The sequence below is a fragment of the Podarcis gaigeae genome, assembly GCF_964106915.1.
Source record: "Podarcis gaigeae genome assembly, chromosome: 5".
Classification (NCBI taxonomy): domain Eukaryota; kingdom Metazoa; phylum Chordata; class Lepidosauria; order Squamata; family Lacertidae; genus Podarcis; species Podarcis gaigeae.
In genome coordinates this window covers 24,220,110-24,246,328 of record NC_139681.1, presented here as the reverse complement: position 1 = coordinate 24,246,328, position 26,219 = coordinate 24,220,110, and the positions used below count along the sequence as shown (strand labels likewise).

Sequence of the window (26,219 nt, the reverse complement as noted above, 5' to 3'; positions counted from 1 at the left end):
CCTAGTTTTGGGAGGAGGAAAACAAGAAAAAAAATATTATGAATCTCAGAAGCCAGAACAGCAAGAGGGATCACTGCACAGTGAAAGCAGCAATCCCTCTTGCTGTTCTGGCTTCTGTGATAGCTGCGCAGCCTGCTTTTGCTCCATAAGACGCACACACATTTCCCCTTACTTTTTAGGAGGGAAAAGGTGAGTCTTATAGAGCAAAAAATACGGTACTATTTAGCAGTTATATCTGCTACTGAATCAAGTTTTCTAGCAGCGACTGCCTTTGTCTAGCTAAGCAAGATCAGCTGCTGCTAGAGCAGACTACTCATAGGCTTTTTCTTTTAAAAAACAACACGGAGCTGGAACTGCTGAATGGGAAGGGTTAAAAAGGAGTGGCAATTGCTCCTCATTATCCTCTGCACCTTCCTACCCGCCACCCCCCCCCCCCGGAAAGGACAATATGATGAGCTGTGCATTGGTCCTAGAAATCTCTCTTCCCCTGCTGACAAGTCAGAGTGCTGATCAACGGGACACCCTTCCACTCCTCATAATTCCAAAAGAGCTGGACTCTTCCCCATGTGGTGGAGAGAATGTTGTAACAGCTTCAGGCCTTTTAGAAAATACTTTGATTGCCAGATCACAAAGTCAAAACCCACCAGCAATGGCACAAAGTTAAACTATGTATTGATCTAATCAGATACAAAAAAAGCTGTATACACTTATTCAGAGTGTGGATGGGGGTAAATGACGATGTTGCGTTTCATTTCGCTTTTTTTAGAGTTGGCTCCTCAAGGAGATTGGCTAGATGATGAGATGATCTAAAATCTCTGACTTGGCTATGGGAAATGTTTAATAAAGTATTTTCAAAACATATCAACCTCTTGCCCCGACATGCACCAGCTGTTAAGTTTGTTGAAAGATCGCCAAGATGATGGGTGGCTTTCATGTTGTGCTGCGTCTTCTAAAAAAGTTGTTGAGATATCTGGGTGAATATATCTTGGAGATGCTTCCTGCATCTCAACTCTGTGCCTAGGATTTTATATAGTCAGGACAATGTATGGCTTTTGGGGGGTAAATGGAGCAAAGCCCGAATGATGCATTGTTCTGGAACAAGGCCCATGAAGAGAAATGGTGTGGAGTAGATTGAATTACAACTGCTTCAATTTCAGCAAGACTAGGATGCGTAAAATGCGGGCTCTACAGTAGTAAATGTTCAATCTACAGCAGCTTCATCTCTCTCTCTCTCTCTCTCTCTCTCTCACACACACACACACACACACATACACACACCATCCCCACTGACTCCTGTGGTCTCCTGGAGACAGACTGTATATACTGAGAATCCTGTCATTGTTTAGTCAATATTTTGACTGTCTGCCAAATTTTTGCGGAAGACAGCTTTAGTCAAGAGAAAAGGCAAATGAAGGACCCTCATTAGTTTAGTGCTGAAAGAAAACTGGTGATATGTTCATAGCCCAGTTATTCAAGAAGAGGTGCTGCATTGCAGAGTACCACATGTAATTCCAGACTCTGATTGGAGTTTTCAGCAAATCACATACAAATAATCAGCGTTATTCTACTACTAGACTGACAAGTTCAGACTGTTACAGTTGCTTCCTACTTCTTACTCTAATGGGTTACAAAATACAGAAACCATCAAGTCTATCTCTAATGTTGCAACACCATGGTATAAAATAACAGGGAACGGGAAGCATCAAGTGTACACCTCAAATGTTAGAGTGCTGAACTGAAGACGCAGGTTCAAAACCCCACTCAGCCATGAAGCTCACGGGGTGATCTTGGGCCAGTCACGATCTCTCAGCCTACTCTACCTCTCAGGCTTGTAGTGAGGATACAATGGGAAGGGGGAGAGTCATGTACCATGCCTTGAACTGCTTGGAGGAAGGGTGGAATCTAAATGTAATAATAAAATAAAATAAAATAAAATAAAATAAAATAAAATAAAATAAAATAAAATAAAATAAAATAAAATAAAATAAAATAAAATAAAAATAAAATAAAATAAAATAAAATAAAATAAGAGCAGCCCTGCTAGATTGGACCAAAGGCCCAGCCAGTCCAGCATCCTATTCTTACAGTGGCCAACTAGATGCCTATGGGAAGCTTGCAAGCAGAATGCAAGTCGAACAGATGTGGATCTCTAATGTGAACCCAGTTAAGATTGTAATACAGTGGTACCTCAGTTTCCGAGTGTCTCAGAAGTCGAATGTTTTGGTTTTCGAACGCTGAAAACCTGAAAGTAAAGGCTTCCATTTTCGAACGTGCCTCGGAAGTCAAACAGCTTCTGCTGAGGTACCACTGTATTTTTCTCAATTTCCTCTGTAAATTTGCAGGCTGCCCTTAGCGCCTCGGTTTTTGAACGTTTCTGAAGTCAAACGGTCTTCCGGAATGGATTATGTTTGAAAACCAAGGTACCACTGTACACAAAAAGGCATTGATTTTTTTAGGAATGTGATAAAATTTGAGTTCCATAAAACTTTTTTTGATGAGACGCAGTCTTCTAACCCAAATCGGAGCCATTCTCTCTTGTTGTCTCTCAACTGTTCACATGAGATCAACCTTGACACGCAGACCTTCTCAAATAATGAAATCCAAGCTCAACATTTGAATTTGGAATGATGATTGGAAAATGTGAGATGCTAAGTAGGACTTTTAAAAATATATTTTTTTAAAATGTAAATTGTGCTATATATTTGGGAGTTGGAAAACAGGAGAAAATTATAATGGAATTCCATTCACTATGCACAGTGAACTCTTGGAGCTGAATTCATAAGGTGTGTTGGAGGCCACAAGGCAAGATAAAAGATGAAAATGGGAAAGTGACATACACATCCAACCAGCAATCACCTCTAGATAGTTTTTTGTTTGATAGTGAATTTCATAGGAGAGCTGGTGGATTACATGCAGTGTTAACTATCAATAGGCTGCAGAGCTGATGGCATGTAGTGTTTAGTTCAGCATCAGTACCTTGGACAGCTCACAGAGGAGGCAAGAGCTAAGAAGCAGGGCTGTCCCACTTCACCTTCAAGCAGCGTAAAAACTCTTCCATCACCTGCCTAAATATGCATTCCATTGACAGCATAAGAAGCAGCCACCTTGCCTGGACAAAGCTACTCCAGCATTTCTATATTTTAAGCATAGATTGTCTGGGAGAATGAAGATCTTCTTTACATGTAGACCTCTGCCTGCTCTTACTTCCTCTCTTGCTTCACCTCCTGTCTTTTTCTAGTGGCACAAGCGCCACCCAGTCCATTTCCACACAATTTAACTATCTCAAGCTGTACTACACATTCAACAGAAGGCCTCTTCATATGTTGCTTGCATGTAAGTCTTGGCTGTGTTGATCCTGGACCAGATCTTTAGCCCCACCTACGGACATCACCATTCCTTCCTGCAGCAACTGCAGGGCACACATTAGGATGAGGATCAGGCTATTGCTTTGTCCCACCCCAATCTCCAAGTGGTGAGAGACTCCCAGGGTGCCTGTTGTCCACTTCTTTTCCAGGAGGCTGTTTTGGTGCCCCCTTTTTTTGGTCCCATTGGGGATTCTTCTTCATAATGCTATTCCAGCCAATCAGCGATTACTTTGCTGATGTCACAATGCCAAACAGCTCAACAGAATCAACAGGGCAGCAATGACACGGGAAGCCAATGTTGCCAGTTCAGAGTAGGGACATTTCTTTCTGTATCACATTGCCCTGACCAGTCTGGCGGAATTAGGGTGGCGGGCACAGCTGCTATTGTAAATGCTGTTGTCTGAGGTGGTTATACAGACGAGTTGTAGGAGCAGCATAAAAAACACAAGAGCCAGTGTTGGATCAGGCCAATAGCCCATTTAGTTAAATACCCTATTCTCACAGTGGCTGACTAGATTCCTGTGGGAAACCTTCAAGCAGGACCCAAACGCAAGAGCACTATCCCATTTCTGGCTTCTAGCAGCTCCCCTATCCAGACAGAGAGAGCCAGTGTGGTGTAGTGGTTAGGAGCGGTAGACTCGTAATCTGGTGAACTGGGTTCGCATCTCCGCTCTTCCACATGCAGCTGCTGGGTGACCTCAGCCTCACTCACCTCACAGAGTGTTTGTTGTGGGGGAGGAAGGGAAAGGATAATGTTAGCCGCTTTGAGACTCCTTCAGGTAGTGATAAAGCAAGATATCAAATCCAAACTCCTCCTCCTCCTCCTCCTCCTCCTCCTCCTCCTCCTCCTCCTCCTCTTCTTCTGCCTACTGTTGTCTATGCTCTGGTAACCTCAAGGTTAGATGACGGTTCAGAAACTTCAGCTAGTGCAGGGTTCAGTGGCCAGGTTGCTCACCGGAGCAAGACAGTTTACACCAATCCTGGTCCGACTGCACTGGCTACCAATTAGTTTCCGGGCCCAGTTCAAAGTGCTGGTTTTGACCTATAAAGCCTTAAACAGCTCAGGACCGCAATACCTCAAGGACTGCCTCTTCCCATATGAACCTACCCCTCTGAGGCCCTCCAACGTGTGCCCCCTCCTTGAGAGATCCGGAGGGTGGCAACTGCAGTGGCTCCCCATCTGTGAAATGCTATCCCCAGGGAAGTTTGCCTGGCACCTTCATTGTACACCTTTAGGTGCCAGGCAAAAATGTCCCTTTTTAACCAGGCCTTTGGTTGATCTGATTTACATCCTATGCTCTTTTTAAATGTGGGGTTTTTTTTTGGGGGGGGCTATTGGGTTGTTATTTTTATTACCTATTTTGTGGTTTTCTATCTTGATTTTATTTTGTGAACTGCCCTGAGACCCCCAGGTATAGGGCGGTATATAAATTCAAATAATAATAATAATAATAATAATAATAATAATAATAATAATAATCAGAAGCATTATGGCTTCCAACTGTGGAGTGTTTGGCTAGTAATAAGCTTGATAGCTATCTCCTCCATGGATTTGTCCAATCCTTTTAAAAAGCCATCTAGATGGGTAGCCATCACTGTTTTGCGTGGGAGCAAGATCACACTTGTACAATAAGAATTATTAGCAAAACTCTGAGATTTTTGGAAAGCAAAAAATAACAATGAACCAAAAAAAGACAACACTTGCAACAACTTTCTAAATATCCGGCTAGGCTTGTCTAAACAAAAATCTTTTCGGCATTTTGATAAGGTAAGCATCCGAGGGGGCAATCCGTTTCGCTGTGTTGAATGCTCGGCTCCGAAGCAAACATAAAAATTACAGAACATTTGGTGAATGTTTGCGATATAATTGTGGTGGGATTGAGCAAATATGATTTCATTTTGAAATATAATTTTCATTTTGAAATGCTCCTCCAGAGCATTCTTTTTCTTGCTGCTCTAATTTAAATGTAATTGGACACATGACCACCAGAGGGCAGATGCAAGCTTAATATCTTATGCTTATTATAGCCTATTGTTGTCTACTTCTGGTTTAATACCCAGTTTCTCATATTTTCTATAAGTTGTGTAGCAGTATTCTTGTAACAGTGCGTTCTAGAATATGTCTGCTTATTGTGTTGAGTGATTCCTTTACATAGTATATATAATTTTTATTAAATTTTCTAATTTACATTTCAAAATATTCATTTGAACAACGTTAAATCAATGACTTCCCTCCTTATCTTTCCGTGGTTCATTTTGCATACCGCACATTCCTGCATATTTTACATGAGCTAAACCATTCAGTAACCCATTGTTACATCCATCAAAACTTATTTACACTGTGGAATTTATCTTAATGCTACCAGCATTTTGAAATGAACAGTTTTCACCTATGTATTCAGTAAACATTTTCCAGTCTTCTTTAAACGTGCATTCTTCTTGTTCTCTTATTCTATATGTTAAATATTCAAGCTGAGCATATTGCATCAGTTTAAGTTGCCATTCTTCTTTGGTTGGGACCTCGCTCGTTTTCCATTTTTGGGCTAACAAAAACATGGGCAGCAGTAGTGGCGCACACACCCACACCCACACCCACACACCCACACACATACCTGAGAGTTTCCCTCTGAATTATCCCCAACAAAAAGGACTTTTTTTTTTGGAAAAGGTACTTTTAAACTTACTTTTCAATTCATTATATATCATTTCCCAATACTCTTTTACCCTTTTACAAGTCCACCACATATGATAAAACGTACCCTCAACGTCATTACATTTCCAACGCTTATCTGATTTGGACTTAAACATTTTAGTGAGTCTACTTGGAATTAAGTACCATCTATAAATCATTTCAGATAGTTTTTCTACAAAGAATAACATGCAGTGAACTTCAAATCGCTCTTTCAAATCTATATTATGTCCTATATCTATTGCCCCTTGTATTATAGAAACTTTAACAAGCTCATCTTTTGTTTCCCAATCTAACAGCAGATTGTACATTTTTGTGATTCCTAGGCTTGGAGAGATGGAGATGCGAGATCTATATGTTGGCCTTTATTCTATATCTCATCTTTTCGTTGGTCTTGTATCATGTGATACAAATGTCTGATGCAGCAGCACTACACATACCTTGCGACAGTGTGTTTCCTGACACCTCTGCGGTTGCTTCCTAAAGTCGTCCGTCCCCACAGACACCTCAGAGATCTTGGTTAGCAGTCATGCAAACACCACACCTTTCAAGGCAACCTTCCTGTCACTGGGAGGAAAAAGCTGCAGCAGCCACAACAGCCACTGGCAATTTTGAAGACCCTCACCAGTCATGACGTCACTTGCATGCATCATTACACCAAGCAACAGGCAATGACATCACAAACGCAGAACTTACCTCACTTAGCCCACTCCCCCAAGGGGACAACGGTACCCTTCCTTTGTTGGCCCCTCTTAGCTCTGTCCCCATTGCTGAGTGGTGAGGAAGGTGACTTGTGGAACTGGGGTTCAAAAATCAAACCTAAACATTGTCCCTTGGGAGGATGGTTCAAGCCTACCATTTGCTCTTGCCAAATCGACACAATGCAATGTCTCTAGACACTGAGGCCACCAGGAACAGCAGACAGATCCAATTTTTATTTCAGTGGTGTCTTTGAGGGCAGTGGAGCATGGCTGCCATTCATATCTATGGGGGAAACCGAGGGCTGCTCTTGAGAACAATGGGGCAAAACACCTGTAATGAACCGGCCCCATATTCTGTGATGAATTGATTTCTGCGATGAACCTGCCCCTGACCATTTTTGCTGATCTGGTATTGATTTCCCCCCTTTTTAATCCCACCCCCTGTTCTGATATGGTTTCAAATACAATCTTGATGATGTGCTATTATGTTTATATGTTTTATCTTTATATGTTTTATATGGTCATGCTGGCCATATGACCTGGAAAGCTGTCTGTGGACAAACGACAGCTCCCTCAGCCTGAAAGCGAGATGAGCGCCACACCCCATAGTCACCTTTGACTGGACTTAACTGTCCAGAATAGAAGAAGAGGAGGAGGAGGAGGAGGAGGAGGAGGAGGAGGAGGAGGAGGAGGAGTTTGGATTTGATATCCTGCTTTATTACTACCCTAAGGAGTCTCAAAGTGGCTAACAATCTCCTTTCCCTTCCTCCCCCACAACAAACACTCTGTGAAGTGAGTGAGGCTGAGAGACTTCAGAGAAGTGTGACTAGCCCAAGGTCACCCAGCAGCTGCATGTGGAGGAGAGGGGAATCAAACCTGGTTCACCAGATTACGAGTGCACCACTCTTAACCACTACACGACACCGTTACCTTTATGTTTTATATGTAAACCACTTTGATGAGACGTCCCAGAAGTGAAAAGTGATATAGAAACTCTCCAAATAGTTAATAAAAAAATACAAGCTTCACTTTTCCATAGGACAGCCACAGTGTCAAAACCAACATTTTGCGGCGAGAAGTACTGCAGATCTAAAGGGAGAGCAAAAGCAAGCTTCCTGCAACAGCATAGTCAACACAGGGACTTCCCACTCAAAGGAAATACTGTCATGGTTAGGATGACTGTATGGGGGCTTATACATAGCACTGATCCAGTCTGAGTAAATAGGATTCCAACTGAGGTTACTTATCCCATTCTTGCCCCTCCTGCTTGACCCTTTCCATCATCACCCATTTTGACCTTCGTTGACATTGCAATGCTTTAGTAATGACACGGGGCACAGCATGACAGCAGCATCACAATGTCAGATTATGGCATGCTAGGGGACTTAGTAGTGAGCCTGCCTTGTCCAGCCGGCATAACAGGAGGATAGGCTCATGCTGTAAAAACAGCCAGTAATTAAATAGCTTATTTGGGAACAACGCTGAGCACACAGCCTGATGGGCTTTGTTATGGTTAGCTAATGACACATAGAACCAAATATGCAAAGCAGGTATCTTGGGGGCTCTCTTTATACAGCAGAACCTTTCCAGAATATGTCTGCCATGTTGACTATGTCCATTTCCTACCAGGGATTCAAAGGCTCCTGTGACTTAAAGGGCTCTACAGAATCAGGACCAGTGCGCTCGCTCTCTCTCTCTCTCTCTCTCTCTCTCTCTCTCTCTCTCTCTCCCTCCCTCCCTCCCTCCCTCCCTCCCTCCCTCTCCAAACCAAGATGTTTATAGACCAAATCTGTCACCTAGGTAGCTATAAATACTTTTCTATCCTAGTCTTCTAAGGTGATGGGTTAAGCAGGTTCAGGCTAATCTCTGTTTTCAGCTAGGCTTCATGGGGATGAGACTAATCATTTTTCCATCAACATAGTGTTCTCTGAAAACACTAATACCAACTACTGACACTAGATGTCACCAAAAGAATAGATCATTTCCCACTCCAAAAGGTGCTGGCTCTGTGTTGTTGACACATTTTCATGCAGGTGAAGGCTAATACCTGTTTTTGACCCATCTTCCTAAGGATTGTTGTTCCATCAGCAGGGTTTCTGCCTTTGCTCTTTGCTTATGACATATCTAGGTTTTTATTGTTTTATTTTTGTTACTGTTCTTATTTATGCTCTGTTACTTAAGCCATATCTATGCTACATTTGGGTTACAATTTGTGGGAGCTTGCCGAAAACTACAAAACTAGCACTAGATGTTGCCAAAGGAATACAGATTTCTCATTTCAAAATGTTTCAGCCCTGTGTCGATGTTTTTTCAGTGCCATATCACTTTTGGTGATCTCCATCGAACCAAGTAAAGAGTAGCATCTAAGCATTTAGTTTGGGGTTTTCATTGCAGAGCAAAAAGCTGATGGCTCCCCCTCTCCCCTGTTAACACCAGCGAACAATTATATATAGGATTAGGCTGATGGGAGTACCTTGGTCTTTGCCCAACAACTTAGGCACTAAATTTTAAGAGATATTTCATTTGTAATAGTGGGCCCCATGCAGTTGGCTTGTGAGAACATTGCAGCAACATTGCAGCCATGGCTGTCTTTGTTGGGATACTGCCAGGGAGACGGAGGCATCAGTCAGGCCTCCAGTTGTCTCCGGACGATCACCGGTCTCCCGTGGAACAGCATCAGTCAATTAGCGACACGAGCCTCAGAGACATTCCAAGACCTGTGCACACCCTTTCAGCAGTCTCCACAATGAAAGATGCAGACAGGAGAGCATATTTACAGCTTTATTCAACGTAGTTCAGAACAAAGGAAAGCATGACGGCTTGCCTCCATGTCCAGGAAATAAGTCAGAAACAAAAGCTATATACAAAATGGAAGTTCCCAGCAGACAGTGCTGGGAGTAAACAGGCATGTGATACACAACAATCATGCCTGACCCTTTAAGGCAGTGTTTCCCAACCTTGTGCCTCCAGCTGTTTTTGAACTAAGCTGTTTTTGAACTACAACTCCCATCATCCCTGACTAGCAAGACCAGTGGCAAGGGATGATGGGAATTGTAGTCCAAAAACAGCTGGAGGCACAAGGTTGGGAAACACTGCTTTAAGGTGGAACAGAACTATATCCTAACAGTCTTCTACAGGAATTACTGTTTATGTGAACCACCAACATGGGTGTCGTGTATGTTTCAGTGGTGGAGATGCTTGTTTGTACAGATGGGTGGTGCTGTGGTTTAAACCACTGAGCCTCTGGGCTTGCTGATCAGAAGGTCGGCATTTCAGATCCCTGAGACAGGGTGAGCTCCCGTTGCTCTGTCCCAGCTCCCGCCAACCTAGTTTTTCGAAAGCACACCAGTGCAAGTAGACAAATAGGTACCGCTCCGGTGGGATGGTAAATGATGTTTCCGTGCACTCTGGTTTCCGTCACAGTGTCCCATTACACCAGAAGCTGTTTAGTCCTGCTGGCCACATGACCTGGAAAGCTGTCTGTGGACAAACACCTGCTCCCTCAACCTGAAAACGAGATGAGTGCCGCAACCCCATAGTTGCCTTTGACTGGACTTAACCATCCAGGGTTCCTTTACCTTTACCCTTTTACAGATGGTGGATCCATGCAAACACGACTAAGCCAGCATCAGCCCTCCATTATGACATATGGGCATAATGTCATAGGTGAACTGTTGCTTTGCGCCACCTTTTATCCGTCTCACAGGCCCCTTTCGGTGAAAATTGTGAGACTACCCCCGGTGTCACTGAACTCTCCCACTCCATTTGATGTTCACCAATTTCTTGTGTAGAAGATCTAGTGACTTTAGAGGTTTATTTTCTCTTGTGTCATTTACACCTGGGGTGTGTTATTTTCTTTTGAGTCTTTTAGGTAATTTTGGGTCATTTAGATTGTTTTCTGCTGTGTTGTTTACACCTGGGGTGTGTTGCATTTCCAGAGATGGTACAGCAGAGCCAGTGAAGCAATGTGGCTATGAGCTAGAAAGCCCCTTGTTTAAACCTCACCTTAGCCTTATATCCCTCCCCCCAAGAAGCCTATATATGTTCTTCCCTGGTCTCTTATCACAGGCATGTGAACATCTCCCCTCCACCAGGCATTTGGGAATTAGATTGAGATTCCATTTTTATTTTCTTTTATGACCTTCCAATTTTTTGAGGGGGGGGGGGAGGGAGGGTAATTAATTACATTTTCAGTGCTATTTTTCTAGCAATGGCGCCCACCTGAGAGGTGCTGGAACTGAGTTTTGTTGAGTTTTGGCTGAAAATCAGGCCTGTTTATTCTTATATTGGGAACTTGTGTCATGTTGAAAGCTGGTCTCTAAACAGTTTAGAGTTAACCTATCACTTAACCATGGGCTTCCTGGCTGAATGTCCACTGCAGTTTCCTTTGCCGTATTCTATATTCTCACGTCATCCATTGAATTAAATATAACTGTTACTTAGGCACAGATTTATAGCTACCTAACAGAGCAGTTGCTTCTTGATACAGTGATGTTTGGAAAAACATGTGCAAAAATCCATAGGATCCCACCAGGTCTTCAGAAGCAGCTATCCCTGCGTCAAAGAAGATTACTCCTAATAGGATTTGCTACTTGGAGGCTGTTGTTCTGTCTGTTGCAAAACCTGCACAGTGTTTACTTCAGGAAGAATATGGATCTCATCTGTCATGCATGTCTTCTTCTGCTGCTGCTTTTCTCTTATGGGACAAACCCAACAATTTCATCTTGTGTCACAGGATGCACCTGTTCCAACGATAACTTTGGAAGGTAAGAAACATTGGTAGGACTATATAGAAACCTGGGAACAACAAGTAGTGGCTGAATTGTGCCCAATATTGCTAGTATTTTTTTAAGAATTCTGTTTAGTTTCAAGTTCATTTTTAGGGCATGATTAGTTTTCTGAAATAGTAAGTCTTCGGATATGATGTAAATAGAGATGTTAATGTACTTTTGTTTGGGTGTTAAAACAAGAAAGATGAAAATGAAGCAAGTGCATTCTTAACAGTGTCATAAAAAGAGAAACCTTCACTTGGCTGTCATTCCATATACAGTGGTACCTCGGGTTAAGTACTTAATTCGTTCCGGAGGTCCATTCTTAACCTGAAACTGTTCTTAACCTGAAGCACCACTTTAGCTAATGGGGCCTCCTGCTGCCACTGCGCCACAAAAACACGATTTCTGTTCTCATCCTGAAGCAAAGTTCTTAACCTGAAGCACTATTTCTGGGTTAGCAAAATCTGTAACCTGAAGCGTATGTAACCTGAGGTACCACTTTAATGGATTAAAACCAACTAAGCAATATGTTAACTTTGCTGTTTTGTTTTCTAGGAGTTTGCTTTGCATGTCAACATCATTGAGAAAGATCCCTGCGGGCATCCCTGAAGATATAAAAAAAATTAGAATAGAAAATTCTCATCTAACAGAATTGCCCCGTGGGTCATTCTCTAATGTCAGTGCCTTGGAATATCTTTGGCTTAATTTCAATAACATCACGGTCATGCATCTGAAAAGCCTCGAGTACCTGACGGATTTGACTGAGCTGAGATTGCAGGGGAACAAGCTGACTTCAGTACCATGGACAGCGTTCCAAGACACGCCGGCTTTGAAAATACTGGATCTAAAGCACAACAGGCTTGATGTCCTTCCAGAACATGCCCTCCGCTATCTGCCTAGCCTGACCTATTTAGACATCTCTTCCAATCAGCTTACTGTCATCTCCAAGGATGTTTTCTATAACTGGCCTGTGTACCAAAAAACCCAGCAGCTGGAGAAGAAGCTAGATGCTATTTCCAACGCGGTCTTGGCTTTGCATGACAACCCATGGATATGTGACTGTCGCCTGCGAGGGTTTGTCCAGTTTATCAAATCTATTAGTCCACCCATCATTCTGATGAATTCTTACTTAACTTGCTCAAGCCCCAAATTCAGAGCAGGAAAGTACTTTCATGAAGTGGAGCTGAATAACTGCATGAAGCCGTTGGTATCACCCTCTGAGCCAAATCCCACTGTATATGTTGGGCTGAATGTGACCTTAACCTGTCTGGTACAGGCCAGCCCTTCCCCAGCAATCTGGTGGACCTATATGTTAAAGCACCTACGAGGATTTAATGGTAAGCATTACTCCAAGAAAAGTTATATTCATTTGCCTCTGAACTTCTAGTCAGGGGCTGACCGCAAACCAGTTAAGCTGAGTTAGCCCACTGGATTCAATGAGACTAAACTGCCTTATTCACTTTTTTTGTGAATGGGCTGCCACTTACCAAATAGAAAAGGTGGGTGAAACGTGGACAACCATTGTGTGATATTATATGAGTAAAGCCAGTCAGATTCTTGTTAAAAAATCATGTTGATTTAGGAGGGCTGAAGTATTAGATACCTTCACCACCAGTCCCTTCTCTGCCTATTATGTCTATATTCCACCTATCCTCTAAGAAGCTCAGGGTAGCATGCATTGTCCCCTCCCTCCATTTTGTTCTTACAACATTTCTGTGTCCCTTCCCTCCATTTTGTTCTTATAACATTTTGTGAAATTGACTGGCAAAGGGATAGCAACTGCACAAGATCACTGAATGAGGTTCATGGTTGAGTGTGGCTTTCAACCTGGGTCTTCTCAGTCCTGTTTGATGATGATGATGATGATGATGATGGTGATTAATTTATTTGTACCCCGCCCATCTGGGTGGGTTTCCCCAGCCATTCTGGGCGGCTTCCACAAATACCAAAAATACACTAATGTGTCATACATTAAAAACTTCCCTGAACAGGGCTGCCTTAAAATGTCTTCTGAATGTCAGGTAGTTGTTTATCTCTTTGACATCTGATGGGAGGGCGTTGCACAGGGCGGGCGCCAATACCGAGAAGGCCCTCTGCCTGGTTCCCTGTAGCTTTGCTTCTTGCAATGAGGGAACTGCCAGAAGGCCCTTGGCGCTGGACCTCAGCGTCCGGGCAGAACGATGGGGGTGGAGACGCTCCCTCAGGTACAACTAACAACCAACAATGGCTCCCCTCTATATGAGCAAGAGACTGATGAAACAAGCATAGTTTTGGTTTAGACGTACAAAAATCTCTCTCTGTGTCATCAAGAGAAATATGATTGTCATGATTTCAGATTGAGTATTATCATTTGATTTAGGTTTTGTATGCCTTGTCTTCAGTTGGCTATATTATTGAAATTTTATTGTTGTTTACTTGTTTCTCTGGTTCCATAATATTTTTTTTTTGGGGGGGGGGTTGGAATTAAAACAAAAACAAACATACTAAGCCTGGATTGATATGCTGAGCTTCCTGGATGCTCACATTTATTATGACTTGCTTAAAAATACCATCCTTTGGGTATGAAACCCGTACCACGGCGACTTAGGGAAGGAGCATAACCCAGTGGCTGATCACATTCTTTGAATGTAGAAAGTCCCAGATTTAATCCTTGGAAACTCTAAGCTAAAAGGATCAGTTACAGATAGGTAGCCGTGTTGGTCTGCCATAATCAAAACAAAAAAAATTCCTTCCAGTAGCACCTTAAAGACCAACTAAGTTAGTTCTTGTTATGAGGAGGGTCCCTTCCCACCTTCTCACTATATAGAAGGGTCTGGTAACTTCTGTTTCAGTGTATCTGAAGAAGTGTGCATGCACACGAAAGCTCATACCAAGAACTAACTTAGTTGGTCTTTAAGGTGCTACTGGAAGGAATTTTTTTTGTTTTGACTAAAAGGATCAGGTACCCAGTGATTCCTGCCTGAGATCTTACTAGTGCTAGTAAGACTATAATGGGGTAGATGGGTGAATAGTCAGACTGGATATAAAATAGCACTCTATGTTCCTTAGAGTACATCAAATGATTTTAATTGGACTGCTCCAGTGTCAATGAATTGCTGAAAATAGCTGAATATATCCATCATATGCCATGTGCTCTCTCACATTTTCTTTGAAACATCTTAATGAGATTGCCAAGTCTACTCATATTTCCCTTCTTCCAGACCCCTCCTCACATCCTCAGGGTTGACCCATCACTGGAGTGCCATTTTGTAACAATGACTTCTCTACATCTAGTATGACTTGCTTCATTAGTAATACTTCGTTTATTAATTACTTTATACATTGGCCATGGTATAGCATCCAATTGAAACAAATTGAATTGTGGGCTTTGAGAATAATCCAGCACAAATTAGCCACAACTGCATTCAGCTAAAATCAAGGGAAGCTGAATTATTTTCTTTCCCTTCCTTCCCTCTTTATCTTTTTCTCTCCCCCACCCTTTGATTTCTTAACTGTGCTTTCCTCTAATGTCCTGGGATGACTTACACAAGCTAAAAAACAATCATGAAATAGTAAATATAACCCACAAACCATAAAACAACAGTAGCAATGAATGAGATACAACTAATGATACAATTTACAGGGAGGACGACAACGACGACAAAATACTTCAGTTACAAAAGGAGAGGTGAAAGATGTACCCCTATGGGAGGGAAATTCCACAGTTTTGAGGACACTTCAGAGAAGGCCCTGCCATGAGCCACCACCCTCACACCACAGAGGGTTTCATTAGTCACAATGAAGCCCCTTTCCATTGTTTTTGAGAAGAAATAGTTGTCAGCAAATTTTTGCTGGACTGTGACTCTTTAAAGCATATTTGATCCTGGAGCTTTTCAGACATCCATTTACTGCTTATGAATATCTGAATGGTGTATAAAATGAAGGCAAGAGTTAACAATATCAACCAAGCAATTCTATACACTTATACCTGGAAGCAAGCTCCGTTGACTTCAAGGAGACGTAGTCTTGCATACAACCAAAGGCTGCAACCCAAAGTTCCAGATGGAGGCAGTAGGGCTGAACGGAGCTGCATTTGAATCCCAGCTGCTCGTGCCAACCATGGCTGAAGTTGGCAGAGTAGATCAGTAAAACGGGTGATTCTTGCTGTTCCACTTCCAGGCTGCCACAGAAGAGAATCCTGGGTTGCCCCACTGCCAGTAGCTGCACTGGCTTAGGATACAGCAGAGGCTTGGTGGGCATCCTCCCTTCCCACAAAGTGACCCCATTTGGGGAGTTTATGCTGGCTACCCCAGGCGAGCATATAACCAACCAATTGGTAGCATGTGTTGCCAGCAGAAACAGTAGGGACCTCCCTAGCAGCAGGGACCCCCTAATAGCAAAGCCTTGTAGAGCTGAGTGGAACCAAGTGGAAGGAATCCTTTGACACATCCTGACCCCCTCCAAGCCATAAACTGGGGGTGAGGATTGCTATAGCCACATTTGCAGTCTTACTGTATTGGCTAAATTGCATGCAGCTTTCCTAAACTGATTCCTACAGGGCTGGAATTTTCCTAGGCTGGACTCAGCCTTGAAGTAAATTATTCTAGACAGTTGAAATGAAATTGCTTCAGCTAGTTTCTGAGTGTATATATATATATATATATATATATATATATATATATATATATTCCCATAGGTCTTAATTGCTTCTTTTGCAGTTCACCTGAATGGTTGTAGCTAGAAACAGTGACCTTGATTTGATTCATAGACCTTATGGAGAGGAAAGGAAAGTCTCAAGAGCACGGTAAAAGAGTTCCATATTATTCTGGCATTTGGGGGTCAGTTGCCAACCAGTATGGATGACTGCTGCTCTGTTGACTTAAAAATCCTGAATGACACCAGACACTTCATGATTTTTGAAGTTAGGGTTTGCCACTGCGTAGCTACCTTCAGTCAAGACCTGCCATGTCACACCTGAGAGTTCTACGATCACTGGATAAATCCATGTTCTTCATAGCAAGCTCTCTTGGCTCTCCATGGTGTATGAAATGTACAGAAGCTGTCGTTTCCTCGATCACTAGGTGATAATGTGCACTAAATAAGTGTAGGGATATCTGAGGCCTTCTTCATCCTGTGCCCTTCGATGGCACCTTCTCCGCCATTGTCTCATCGTCTTGGTAACGAATATGATGAGGTCTAGTGGTGATTGTAGTGAGGGTCCCATCTTGCTCAGGAGGTCCTTAGAGAATAACAGGATCTGAATTCCAGAGTCCACAATCAGGCAAGACTGTTTTAAGGCTAACCAAAATAAGGAGCAAGTTTCTGGGTTTCCCAGAACTCTTCATCGAAAGCTTGCACACCCTTCTGACATTTTTCATGGCATTGCCCTAATGTGGAATTTGCTGCTTTTCTTATGGGCCAACACAGCAGCCTTTCAACTTCAGAAGTTTAGAATTGTCGTTAATATTTTGTCTAGTATGATACCTTTCAAAGATGAGTTTGGAGGTTCTTTTCAGGCAAGAACACCTGAGGTCATTGTGAGAGAAGTGACAAGAAGGGCAGTGAAATTTCTGGGGAAGACTTTCCAAAAAAGCAAACCTTCTGGGAGATTAGTTTGGTCATATTTGCATACTTCCTTTTCCTCCTAAGTAGCATGTGTGGGACTTCCCTGTTTTATCCTTCACATAGTGTGAGGATAAAGTTTCCCACTTGATCCTCACAGCAGAAGTCTTTTAGGCTGGGGTTTTTATTTAAAAATAAATAAAAAGAAAACATTTTATTGAGTGTTGTTGGAAGCAGTATCATGCAAGCCCCACCGTGAGACACAGGTGAGGTAGCATGGAACAGAGAATTTGAAGGATCCATCAATCATGGGAGAAGGGAGAAGGGAAGAATAACGACTTCCACCCTTGGGGTTGCATCCACACTCCTGTTACCTGAGCAGAATAGGATCGGCTCATGCAATGGGACTTCCCCTGCCTCACCTTCTTCTTACAGCCCTCCGCATACCCTGAAAATATTCTGCAGAGTATTGAAGGGCTATGTGGGGGAAGGAGTGAAAGGGAAATTCCATGAGCAGGTCTACTTGCACAGTGTGGGATTTCACCCATTATCTGCATTTACAGCAAAACAATGAGTTTTATGCTGCTGAATTCTACCAAGTAAAATTAATGGACCTACATCAGTTATGTTCACTAGCTCTAAGGCAGAGCTTTCCAAACTGTGTGTTGTGACACATTTGTCTGTTGGCTGCAGTGTGTGGGTGTCACACAAATGCTCCCTGCACTCCTCGCGGGGCTGGAAAGGGGTTAGTTTAACCACCTGTTTGCTAGTGAAACTGAATGACTGCATTGTGAAATGATGCGTGTCTAAAAAGTGTGTCCCCAACATGAAAAGTTTGGAAAGCTCTGCTCTAATGGGTTACTCTGAGTATGACTTGCATTAAATACAACACTTTTAATATGATGACAGCAACCAGCATCATCATAAGTTATAGGATATGTTGAACCCTAGAGAGATTAAAAAGGAAATGGCTGGCATAAGCAGAGAAATAGTAAGTCCTAATCCAATATCGCTGAGGGAACTTCATGAATGAGCATGGATCTCAGCCCAGGTCTCCCCAGTCCAGATTCAGTACTTTAAGTATATCACACCTGCTCTCCTAATTTGGCAAACCATTTAAGGAACATCAAGCCCTTAATGGCCTTGGCCCAGTATACCTGAAGGAGCGTCTCCACCCCCATCATTCTGCCCGGACACTGACGTCCAGCTCTGAAGGCCTTCTGGCGGTTCCCTCACTGCGAGAAGTGAGGTTACAGGGAACCAGGCAGAGGGCCTTCTTAGTGGTGGTGCCCACCCTGTGGAATACCCTCCCATCAGATGTCAAGGAAATAAACAACTATCTGATTTTTAGAAGACACCTGAAGGCAAACCTGTTTAGGGATGTTTTTAATGTTTGATGTTTTAACGTGTTTTTAATATTCTGTTGGGAGCCGACCAGAGTGGCTGGGGAAACCCAGCCAGATGGGCGGGGTATAAATAAATAAATAAATAATAGCTGAAATCATTGCGTTGAAACCGCTGCAATTTTAAAGGAATTTTTGCACATCTCTATGTTGTTCTATTAAAACATCAGGGATCTAGAGTGCTGGTACTACTAACATGTGTGTCCTTTTTTCCTTCCCCCTCCCTAGCATCCACCACCCATATTAGTGAAGATAGAATTAAGTCAGAATTGATTATTCCTTCTGCCCACCTTGTGGATGAAGGCAATTATACATGCACAGCTGCTAACTTCCTTGGCAACACCTCAGCCACAATGATGCTGAAAGTTCAAGCTCCAAGGGCGGCGGCCTCCTCCTTCTCTTCCTCAGTCTCAGGTGAGAATTCATACATCGATGTGAGGATTGCCAAGCAGACGGTCTATGGGATCACTTTGGAGTGGTACAGCTTGACAGAGAATCCAGGAGAAGCCTGGTATACCCTCCATTTTGGGAAGTATGATGACTCTAAGAAAGACATGATATACATTGGCCCCGGCATCAATAGCTACTCTGTCAACGACCTTCTCCCTGCCACCAAGTATGAAGTGTGTGTTACTCTGAGGAACCAGATGCCTCAAAAGGGGCAGTGCATTGTGTTTGTTACAGGAAGTGACATCAGCGAGCTGGAGCAGCGGGAGAAGCTCATCCATATCATCATCATTGTATGTGCCATGGTGCTCGCTGTCCCTGCTGGGATGTACGCGTGTACCACCGAGACCAGGTTTAATTGCATGGAGAAATGTGCCGACTTCTGCCGCCAGAGCAGGAAAGGGCAAAATCTTCGGGCGGCCAATAAAGAGAACACGTTTGACAGCTTGCCAACGGGCAGTGAAGAGGGGCTGTGCCACCGAGACTCCAGTGACGACAAGAAAAAGCTGAAGGCTTGTGAGGACAAGGAGAAGGCCAACAAACAGAAACCCGAGCACAGAAATAGCGCTGATCTCTATTAGCCGATCTCCAAGCACAATCCCATGTTAGATAAGAGAAAGGTAAATATAGAAAGACTGGTGGAAATATCTCTCACACATGGGGACAGTAGGTTTTCATGTTACATCAGTGTCAACAGGTGACAAACGTACACAACAGAATTTCTGAGGCCACCAAAAACCTACAGCGGTTGAAGTTGTTGGAAGGCAAGAGAGGAACACACAGGGTCATCATTTTAGCAGGAACGCTATGCCTCTGCCAGCCTTCTAGCTGTGATTTATGGTTAACAATGCAGGGGATGAATGGAATTGCATTGCTTGTTGAACGAGCATAGAGTATGATCTATCAATATACAACCAGAGGGTTTTTCTAGAGGCATATCTGTAATTTAGATTACTGAATTGTTTTAGGACATCCCCACACCTTTCCTTCCCATTGTAGCTGCTGGTGATGGATTTTTATAAATAAATAAATAAATAAATAAATAAATAAATAAATAAATAAATAAGGCAAGTTCAAAAATAGGACCTTAGCAATAGCACTGGTCAGACCAGGAGAGTTTGTCCAAGTGCATTTAAAAGGTGCAAAAAGTGGTGGAGATTTCTAATTCAGATTAAGAACTCTTCTGCACAAAAATAACTCAGAAAGACTGAAACTGTTAAAGAAATAGAAACAAAATGGTTTTCTTAAAATAAACTGTTTGTTTGTTTTAAAATCACATCAGTCCAAATGTGTAATGACTATTGGTTTCAGAAGTAAACATGCATCCCTACCAGCATGAAAAGAACATTAAAGAACATTTAAAGCACACCCATAACAGCGTTTACCCTTAACTGAGCTACAGTTCCTAGCACAATACAGTTATCATGATTGTTTGGGGCAGGGATCTGCTTTCAATGTCTGGTATGTATGCAGCTTTGGTTAGATCCAGCAGCCTCTTCCTAGGTTCTTGTAGATCTCTCTTACTGGTTAGTCAGCCATAACTTTAGATTTAACTTTATTGCCGCCTTCTAGTGAGCTTGCAGCAGTAATTTTTATCAGCAGCACAAAAAGTTAGTGGTGTCTTAGTTAATGGTGAAATTATATAACAGAGTTTATCGTACAGAAGCCCTATTTGCTGCTAAAATGAAGTGATACTTAAAAGTACAACCAGTCACACAAGGTACACACTGATCACAACAAGGATTCTTAGTTGTCTGCACAGACCAAAATCTAATGTCCATGGAGAAAAGATGCCAGTTTCAGCCCCGCCCCCCTGGTAGTAGTGAAGCACATCTCTCCCTAGGGATGAGTGAATTTGTCAATTTTGGTTCTCTCAGCTTCTCATTTTTCCAACTGATACTCAGTTCTCTGCATTTTGAGCAATGCAGGTTAAAAAAAACCCTCATGAAAATTCATTCTTCATTTTAATGTGAATTTCTCCTTTAAAAGCTACATTTTTAATACGCAGACCCCAAAATAACACCTTTTTGCACGCTATTTTCACCAGTATCTTCATTCTTGTGCCCACTTTCCCCCAATAGATGCATTTTTGTAGACACTGGCTGGAGAACTGCATTGCAAAATTCAGCTAAGTGCGAATTTTGAAGGCAAGTTGTGTTTGGGTTTGCTTATTGCTCCTGAATGTGCAGTTTTGATAGATTCACCTTTAAACGCACAATTGGGTTACTCCTCCATCCCTCCATCTCCTCACCAATCAATTTCACACACACACATTGCATTAAAAAAGGGGGGGGGACACTTCTCAGATCTTCCATGCCACATCTGATTTTGCCATTAGAAACAATCCAACAATATTTTATTCCCCAAATGTAAAATAATTGATAATAGGACACGAGGGGGGGAAATGCAATCCATTTTCAGCAGAACTTACTAGTCTCCTTTTTGCAAAGGACACCCAAGGCACTTTACATTAGAAGCAATTAAAATACAAAGCAGAAAGTTGCCCCCATCAGTAAATGATCATTATGTTTAATGAAGCCATTCTCTTTTAAATGTGTGAAATCCCCCTCTCCTGAAAAAGGTATATAAACACAGTTGCATATCTGCATGCAGAAAAATTATCTACCTGTTATCTACCTGTCTGTCTTTATGTATGCATGTGGCAATTTTGCCCCAGAGTCTGAAACGTCCATCAATATTTTTTAACTGGGCTCTTAAAAGATGATGTAGAAACAGTGCTATTTTTTAATAATAATAATTATTATTTTTGAAGTTTACTCTTCAAAAGAGTTCAGCATATTTAGTTTAATCTCCCACAGCAACTCTATGAGGTAGGTTCAACTGAGTGGTCCAGTGACACTTAATGATGCTGACAACCAAGGAGAGATTTGGCCACAGGTCCCCACTGTTCCCTATGCCATGTTCATAAGCTCAGCAAAGTTTTATATTCCAGAGCTTCCAGAGCAAGCATGTTCAACTGGTCGATCGTGAGGTGTCCCTGGTCTATGCTGGTCGATCGTGTGCTTCTGATTGCTCAACAACTTTGGTTAATCCAATGGTTAATCCATTGCCAGTTTATATATAAGACGAATAAATGCACGTATCGCAGAACACAAGAATGCCGTCAAAAAAGAAGAAAAAACTTCCTCTCTTTTCCAACACATGAAAGAAACAGGACACGAAATTAATTTTGCAGATTCCAAATTGCTCTTTAACACGGAACATCACCACAAGAGAATAATCATGGAAGCCATCGAGATAGAGAAACACCCTCACAACATGAACAAGCGTGACGACACATCCCGCTTGCCAGACATCTGGAAATTAGCCCTCCCCACAAAAACTGACACCAGATCCAGAGGCACACAGAACGCCAACACCAATCAACCACACCAGACCCAAACCCAGACCCTCTCCACAGATGAATTACTGACACCATCCAGTAGCCAATCCATGGTGGCACCTCCGGATGCTGCACCCCCCTGCAATCCCTACACAGATCTGGCTGACACAAGCCACAAAACCACAGCTCGCCCCTATACACGAAGCCAAGCCAAAGCACAACTAAGTGCAATACAGCCATCTTCTCAGGAAAACTCTTCACAAAGTTCAAGAGGTCAAGACACAAAGACTTTAGCAACTAATCCACACCTAATGACCCACCTAAGTGGTACTCAGGATATCACTCAAGAAATCACTCAAGGTATCTCTCAAGTAATTAAGGAACAAAAGAAGAAAAGGCACACTAGCCTGGGAACTTCCTCTCTGCCCAGAACATTGGAGGCTAGACACCACACCCCCTCTACAGTATTTATAGGAACTCAAACATTGAGATCCCGCTCTGTTCCAGTAACAAGAAGCCGAAAGCACCAGCCTGAAGATGACGAGTGAGACCTCGTCGAAACGTCGCCTAGACACCCCAACTTTTACACGGGAAGACACCCGAGGACACCAAAACCTGCATTCCTGTACCCGTGAAAATCTACGAAAGCATATATATATATATATATATATATGGAGTAGATTGCAGTCTCTTGGGAGTTGGACATGCCTGTTTTAGAGCAACTAATTTACAGGATTTCCTTGCTCCTCTAACAACGACCATTTCAACACATTATTATCCTGGTCCTTAGATATGACTGTGTTATCTTTTGGATATTGAAAGTATATGCGGTAGAAAGAAGTTGCTGTTAGCTGGAAACACACATCTTGAAATAAAAGAAATGGTTTTTCCAAATGCTCTGACGTTTCTTCTCTGTTGCGACACCATTTTGCACATATACATGTGGAGGTTGATGGGGAAGGGGCGTATGGGAAGGACACACACCCCAGCAAAAATGGAAGGCTTCAAACGTTAACGCTTCAAATGATTCAGGTGATCATAATGGCGACCAGCTATTAGGAAGAGAGAACAATTAGGGGAGTTCAGTGACCTCATTAAATTTTTTCATCTCTGCCAAGCTAAGCAGTTGGCTCCTTATCTCTCTCGCCCTGACCTAGCCACTGTGATCCACGCGACAGTCACCTCTAGACTGGATTATTGTAACTCGCTCTACGTGGGGCTGCCCTTGAGACTGACCCAGAAACTCCAGCGGGTGCAGAATGCCGCGGCGAGACTCCTTATGGGGTCTTCGCTGCGAGATCACATTCATCCGGTACTATACCAGCTGCACTGGCTCCCGGTGGAGTACAGGATCAGGTTTAAGGTGCTGGTTTTAACCTTTAAAGCCCTATACGGCCTAGGACCCTCGTACCTACGGGACCGTCTCTCCTGGTATGTCCCACAGAGAAATTTACGTCTGCAAATAAAAACATCCTAAAGATCCCAGGCCACAGAGAAGTTAGGCTGGCCTCAACTAGAGCCAGGGCTTTCTCGGCCGCAGCTCCAATCTGGTGGAATGCTCTGTCACAAGAGACTAGGGCCCTGCAGGACCTGACATCTTTCCGCAGGGCCTGCAAGACAGAGCTGTTCCACCAGGCCTTTGGTCAGGGTGCAGCCCGACCCCCTCCTCTGGCAATCTGCACAGAATTTTGCTTGATGGTTGTCATTAATTTGATCTTAATTTGATTTTAATTAATTTTATAATGAATGTTATTAGAATGTTGGACTATTTTGATTGTTGTTAGCCGCCCTGAGCCCAGCTTCAGCTGGGGAGGGCGGGATATAAATAAAATTTATTATTATTATTATTATTATTATTATTATTATTATTATTATTATTAAATAGATTTTAAAAAGTGGGATGGGAGAGGACGGAAATGAGCCAGGTTTTAATTTGGCATCTCAAGCATCCTCTGCAAAGCGAAGTGTTCTGAGCATGAAGCACCTTTTGAACAATGTAATCCCGCTTGACAATTCTATGCCATTAGCTCACGAGAAGATGGTACAAATGGGGAAATGGAGTGGTCGAAATAAGAGTGCATAGATCTCAGGCCTGCCAATAAAGTTTTGACATTTAAAAAACTTGTAGTGCAATGGAAGTTGAATTGATCATGGCTCAGAACAGCGCCGGATTTACGTATAAACTAAACAAGCTATAGCTTAGGGCCCCTCTCTCTTGCCCCCCCCCAATTAAAGAATAAAACACCTGGATGTACATTTCCAAAATATAAGATAAAAAACAAATAAAATAAAACCTACATACGGCAACAGTGTTTTGTGTTGTGTAGGCTCCTATGATGTAAGCAATGGGCCCCACCTGCTAGCCTGCTCCCTAAAATATCACTGGTTTGCTCATTTCTATATATAGGGTGCTTACATTTTGCATGGACTGGTTGTATGGGCAACATGTGCAAATGGCTTTAGATACCTATTAGGTCTATAAATTACCATATAGCATATATTCAACACAAAAAACAGCATCAACTTGTTGACAAAGGACAGCTGGACATATAAAGGGCACCATTACCTTCAGTAGCTTAGGGCCTCATCGAACCTAAATCTGGCCCTGGCTGAGAACCAGATTCGGTAGCGTTTCTAATGGTAAGAGGGTGCTGTTTAAGTGCCATGAAAAACTACTTGTCCTTATCCATAACTTCTGATTCTACTCCTTGCCTCTGAAACCCTACAGTCCATCTCACTGTGATCCCCTTTCTCTTCCAATTGCTTCAAAAGGGTGAATCTTAACCGAAATTGTTTTAAAACTTTTGTTGTGGTTGCATGCATACACCTGTGGGATGTGCTTGTTGTATTTGTGCCATGGCAATGAAATTCTGCATGTGGGCTTCACAGGGACATCTGATTGACTATAGTAAGAACAGGATGCTGGAGTAGATACTGGGCAAGCAGGTGGCACTGTGGTCTAAACCACTGAGCCTCTTGGGCTTAGTGATCAGAAGGTCGGTGGTTCGAATCCGCATGATGGGGTGAGCTCCTGTTGCTCTGTCCCAGCTTCTGCCAACCTAGCAGTTCAAAAGCACGCCAGTTTAAGTAGATAAATAGGTACCACTGCGGTGGAAGGTAAACGGTATTTCTGTGAGCTCTGGTTTCTGTCATGGTGTTCCATTGTGCCAGAAGCAATTTAGTCATGCTGGCCACATGACCTGGAAAGGTGTCTGTGGACAAACGCCGGCTCCCTTGGCCTGAAGCAAGATGAGCACTGCAACCCCATAGTCACCTTTGACTGGACTTAACTGTCCAGGGATCTTTTACCTTTACCTTGCTGGAGTAGATGGGACATGGCCTGATCCAGCAGGATCTTCTTATACCCTTACAAATCAGATATTAGGTAAAAGTACATACCAACTTAGTGTACTAGGATAAATCCACACTGACGTTTTCATGAGGCCTTTTTTAAAAAAAACAACAACCGCAAACAGATATGGAAACGTGGATAATTGGACTTAAGGTTGGAAAAATGAGAATCTGAGAGAAGCCAAAATCGATGGATTCACCCATCCCTAATTGTGACCTTGGGACCGGACCCTAAAGGCACTGAAGGCCAAGACATCTTTGCCAGGGGCAGGGTTGTGAGAACAGGATCTCACCTATTGATTTGCAGCAACTTGGAAATTTTGGGGCTGGAAGCTTCTAGTAGAATCTGGGCCAGATCTAGGCACAAAAAAAAAAAAACAAAGTTTCAGGAAAATGCGCATTAAACCTCATGATGGGAAATCATGTTGCCAAAAGATGGAACTCCACAGCACCATCTGGTGTCAGTGTTATAACGCATTTGAAACGCTTTTTCTTTACTAATGTAGCCGAGTCCCTGGGTGGCCTTCTGGTATGGAGCACTTGCAATGCTGAATATGAAGAATTGAGAGGGGTAACAATGGTCAGAACATCAAAATAAGGCAACAAA

The 26,219-nt window shown here is 42.7% G+C and overlaps 1 protein-coding gene across 7 annotated transcripts; it reads left to right on the top strand.

The window, feature by feature from the left end:
- The first annotated feature begins 3,621 nt into the window (after positions 1 to 3,621).
- Positions 3,622 to 20,194, top strand: LRIT2 (leucine rich repeat, Ig-like and transmembrane domains 2). Of its 7 annotated transcripts, none has more exons than XM_083740412.1 (5): positions 9,418 to 9,697; positions 9,858 to 10,598; positions 11,279 to 11,521; positions 12,083 to 12,864; positions 18,700 to 20,194. In XM_083740412.1, the coding sequence occupies exons 3-5, from the start codon at positions 11,406 to 11,408 to the stop codon at positions 19,497 to 19,499; spliced, it is 1,698 nt and encodes a 565-aa protein (XP_083596538.1). In that variant the 5' UTR covers positions 9,418 to 9,697; positions 9,858 to 10,598; positions 11,279 to 11,405; the 3' UTR covers positions 19,500 to 20,194. The 7 variants fall into 7 exon arrangements, with proteins under 7 accessions (XP_083596533.1, XP_083596536.1, XP_083596537.1 ...); XM_083740409.1 differs by having other exon boundaries at positions 11,245 to 11,521; XM_083740406.1 differs by having other exon boundaries at positions 9,858 to 10,636.
- Positions 20,195 to 26,219: the final 6,025 nt, after the last annotated feature.